Source organism: Silene latifolia, chromosome 9 (assembly GCF_048544455.1).
Source record: "Silene latifolia isolate original U9 population chromosome 9, ASM4854445v1, whole genome shotgun sequence".
NCBI classification, from domain to species: Eukaryota; Viridiplantae; Streptophyta; class Magnoliopsida; order Caryophyllales; family Caryophyllaceae; genus Silene; species Silene latifolia.
This window is the reverse complement of record NC_133534.1, coordinates 5,047,074-5,051,566: the sequence shown is the minus strand read 5'-3', so window position 1 is coordinate 5,051,566 and position 4,493 is coordinate 5,047,074. Positions and strand designations below refer to the sequence as shown.

Here is a 4,493-nt window from a genome sequence, read left to right as displayed (position 1 = left end):
TAAATAAAAAAATCCATTTTGTTAAATCTCAGTATTTGGATTGGATTTGCTAAATACATTATACAATCAAAATCAAAATTAATTCGATCAGTTAAAATTAAGTTACAACTCTCAGAATAATCGCCTCTAATTATGATAGAAGTGCCGAGATTTGTAGAGAAGAATTACGTCACAAAACCCAGAATTTGTGGCAAGTGTCCACTGCAAATAGCTAATTGATACACTAAACTAAATTAACTTGAAAATTGACGTTAAATTAGCTAAACACTTGAGTTAATTAAGGTTGCCCCTTCAATATGGTACCCCTAGAACTAGTCCTGCATTTCTGAGATTGCATCAAAATCTGCGAACAACTTTGAGGCAAACATGAACTATTTTTCATGTTGATCAATCGGTATGCTTACTGGATATTTCCTCAATCATTATTTACCTTTCTTAGTTTCTTTGTTGATTCACGTACTCGATTCTTCATGTTTGTCGATAGATATTAGTTGTGCAATCTTTGGAAATTATAGATAGTTAGTTAGAATACTCCCTAAATATATAAAGTATAGTAAATTACATCTATAACCTTTACAATTTGGCGCAAAACTAAAAATTATTATCTCATTTTCAGTTTTTTTCATTTTTTAATTAGGGTGTTACCGAAACTCGGTAACACCCGGTGTCGCCCTAGCACTTCCCATTAAATTTTAATAAAATTAAAATTATGAAAAAAAACTAATTTGTCATTGGTTGATATGATATTGTGGGCCAATTTAAGCAACTAGCTTAATTCTTGAGGCTTGTTGCTTAAAGCAAGCTAATCTAATTGGACATCTCCAATGGTCTAGCAACTAGCTTGTAATTTTAAGAAATTACAAGTAAGTCCCTAAGCTATACCATTGGACTTGCTCTGACATAATGTTCTGACATATCTCCGTCGAGAATGTTATGAAAATAACAAATGTTGGTCAAGCACGCAAAGTTACTAATAGACAACGTTCGAGAAATCTAATGGATTAAGGAACCACGAATTTGATAAAACAGTTGGCCATGATAAGCTTCTTATGACTCAAAATACTTGTCAAAGTCAAACCAACATCTTCTTGGAAATTTCGTCCAATTATTTCTGAAACGTATATATTGGACTTTTATTAATCCATAAACGTTCTCATAACACAACATAAGCAACCAAAAAAATAAAAATCTTGCATCTAGCTAAAAATGTATACAGCTAGGTCATTAACTTACTACCGGAACGCGCCGGGGACTTTGTCGCAACCACCGGAAGGTCCAAATTCCGGTTATTTAGTGATCCAAGACGAGGAGTCGACGGGTACCCGTTTCTTTGGATTATTAAAGGACCCAGAGATTAAGGATCTACCATTTCCTCAAAACAAACTCCTGATTGTACTACACAGTTCAGGAACTGTTGAACATCGACATGTTAGCCATGATGAAGTCTATTTGATTCCTGTTATTAATCAACCATTGTCTTCTAATCTCTATTACGCCATTAAACCTGATGGAAAACATAAAGGGTATGAATTTTTAGTATCTTTGCTCTTTCACAAATTCTCATTATAGACGGACATTATCCGTCTATACGTATAGACGGATACCATTCCCCTCACAAAATACCCATTTGCCATAAAGTGGGAAGCACATGGGGGTACCCCACCTTGTCCCCCTACCTATTTTATTAGAGGTCTTTACCCGTCTGTTCGCCCCACCCGTCTATACCAAGACCTATTGTTACTCTTTATTGATAGTCCAACCAACTATTATATTTATTCTACTCTTATTCTTATTACGCCCCCTCACTCGAGTGTCCATTGGGCTCTTCGAGTGGTTAGTGCACATGCCCCCTCACCTTCGTGAGTTATTGGAGACTTCCAGGATTTGAACTCGTGACTTCTTGGTCACACTGGCTCTGATACCATTATCAATGAACCATTTCAACTAAAACCTTATTGGAGGCTGCCAAAATTTGAACCCGTGACTTCTTGGTCATTCTGGCTCTGATACTATTATCGATGAAACATTTCAACTAAAACCTTAAGGTGATGGTTGAGGCCCAACAATTATATTTATTTTTATTATGTTCTTTTCGGCTGAGAAGAGTTGAGCTGAACTAAACTAAACTAAACTGAATGGAGTTTGTTTTGGTAAAAATTTACCTAATTATCGATTTAATTTGTGAGTGATAGTGATTAATCTATGGCCGATTAATATTTGACTATGACGATTATAATGAATAAATATGCAACGAAATAAAGAAGGAAACAAAGATGAACGAAGAAAAGACAAAAATGAAAGAAAATGACACGGAGGATTTTTGGTGACGCGGAAAACCCGGTGTGGGAACAACCGCGGGGGGAGTCGGAATCCCACCAACTTTGCACTATAATCGAGATTGAATACGCAAGTAAGGAAATACAATGATTATTTTTGCTAACGAATTATTGCCAAGTGTAGACGGGAATTTTGAGAAGTGTTGTGTTGTTCTTGCTGAAGTTTTTATGCCCCCTTGAATGTGAGATGATCCCCCTTTTTATAGTTGTTGGTGCTAGGTTAAATTTTGTGAACTCCTTCCATGCTTTTGCTCCTGGAATTTTGGGTTGTTACCATGAAAATAGGTGGTAGTTGCTGAAATAGTCAAGTCCCACTCTTTCCTTTTTGCACGTGAGTTATTAACACAATTATGTGTTTTGCTATCCTGATCTTGTGGCCTTCAATTTGCCAAGGTGTGTTTGTTTGCTTTTTAATCCATGGTCCACACTTTGCCACCTCATCAATCCCTTCTTTCCTTTATCATCCAATAGCTGTGTGCCACGCCGCCTTTGATAAAAAGTGTATTTTTTTATCCCTAACAGAGTTAAGCTGCCGAAAGCTATGTTTGATGATTGTTTAAGTTAAGAGTTTAATTTAATGTAATCAATAACAGGGAAACATATGCAAGTTCAAAAGAAGAAGACGTGACTATACTCTGTTGTGGCATCCGAAGCATTAAAGATGCAAAACCAAGTTCATTTGATTCCCAAGACATCTATCAACAATTCCGTTTTTCTACACCTACACCAACATGGCGCGACCCGTCCACGCTCTTAGCCAAATCTTTTGCTCCAAATGGACACCCTCCACATTTCTTACGTCGGAAAGCTTGGACACTTTGTGGTAAAACCCCACGTAATTTCACTCTTCGTGAAGTTTCTGGCCTTAACCCGTCTCTTCGAGCTCATTTACCCGACTTCAACTTCCCATTTTCCCAACAATGTTGTACACCACCCTTGGTGGTTGGTACTTGGTATTGTCCCTTCATGTTCATCATTGAGGGGACGGAAAAAGAGCGGGTTAAAAACTCGGTTTTTTATGAGATGACACTTGAGCAAAGATGGGAGCGAGTTTTTAGTGTCGATAATAATGATTATGGTCATGCAAATAAGGTTACAGTCGATATTGTTGTTCCGACTGAGGTGGCTAGAATTGGTGGACAAGAGGAAGCATTAGCCTATATGAACAATGATAATAAAGTGGTGTGGTTTAAGACTAGAGATAGAGAGGTGGGATTAAGCAAGTTAATTGTGGATAGAATTATGTGGGAAGAAGAAAGAGTTGGATGGGTTAAACTTATAGAGGATAAGCAAGTGAGGGTGGTTAAGGAAGAAGTGTACGAGGGAGTGAATGGTTGGAGGAATTTTGGATGTTATGTTTTGGTTGAGAGTTTTGTATTGAAGAGGAATGATGGAAGTATTGTGATGACTTATGATTTCATGCATACTCATCAATTAAGAAGTAAATGGGAGTAACAATAATGTATACTAGATTGTCATGTAAATATTAAGTAGGGTGGTTATTCTCTTAGTTGTTTAAATTATGTCTTATAAATGTATTTAAGGATCATGCATGTATGTTGTATATGAAATCTTTTTTACTTTGTTTATTGATGTAAAATTAATGTACCTTTATTTAGATATAAGTAACTTATAATTATAATTTTGTTGAATTGGTAAATGTGATGGTTTAAGTTTATTTTATACAGAGTATAGTGATCGAGAATGATGATACTTACCATGATTCATGATTAGTAGGATAAGCGTCCGACCTGGTCCAGATAGAAAAAGAGAAAATATAGGCTCTTCCCTATGCAATATTGCTTTTTAGTTCGCAACAACCCGACCATCTAGGAATTGATTGATTGGAGATCCCTGTTCCTCGGTAGTTATGAATCTCCTCGTTTAGGAAACTTTCCTATTCAAGACATACTACCAATTTATTTGCGAGTTTGTCTTTCTTTACTTTTGCCTCTCTCCGTATCCAAACTTTTTTTTTAATGATGTATTACATAAAGTTCAGGCTCTCTAAGCCCATGATACATCCATTATTTAAAACTAATACAACATCAGTAAGACAAACTAAAGAAAATAAGGCAGTATGGGAAAGAACGGACAATTGGCCACAAGCGATTTGAGGAAGCTTCACCATCACCAGCACAACTGACTTCCAGAAAC

The 4,493-nt window shown here is 36.3% G+C and overlaps 1 protein-coding gene across 1 annotated transcript; it reads left to right on the top strand.

Annotated features, from left to right (window-relative positions):
* Window positions 1–1,163: 1,163 nt before the first annotated feature.
* LOC141598826 (uncharacterized) lies at window positions 1,164–3,925 on the top strand. The gene is made up of 2 exons (XM_074418619.1): window positions 1,164–1,523; window positions 2,930–3,925. The coding sequence occupies exons 1-2, from the start codon at window positions 1,207–1,209 to the stop codon at window positions 3,789–3,791; spliced, it is 1,179 nt and encodes a 392-aa protein (XP_074274720.1). The 5' UTR covers window positions 1,164–1,206; the 3' UTR covers window positions 3,792–3,925.
* Window positions 3,926–4,493: the final 568 nt, after the last annotated feature.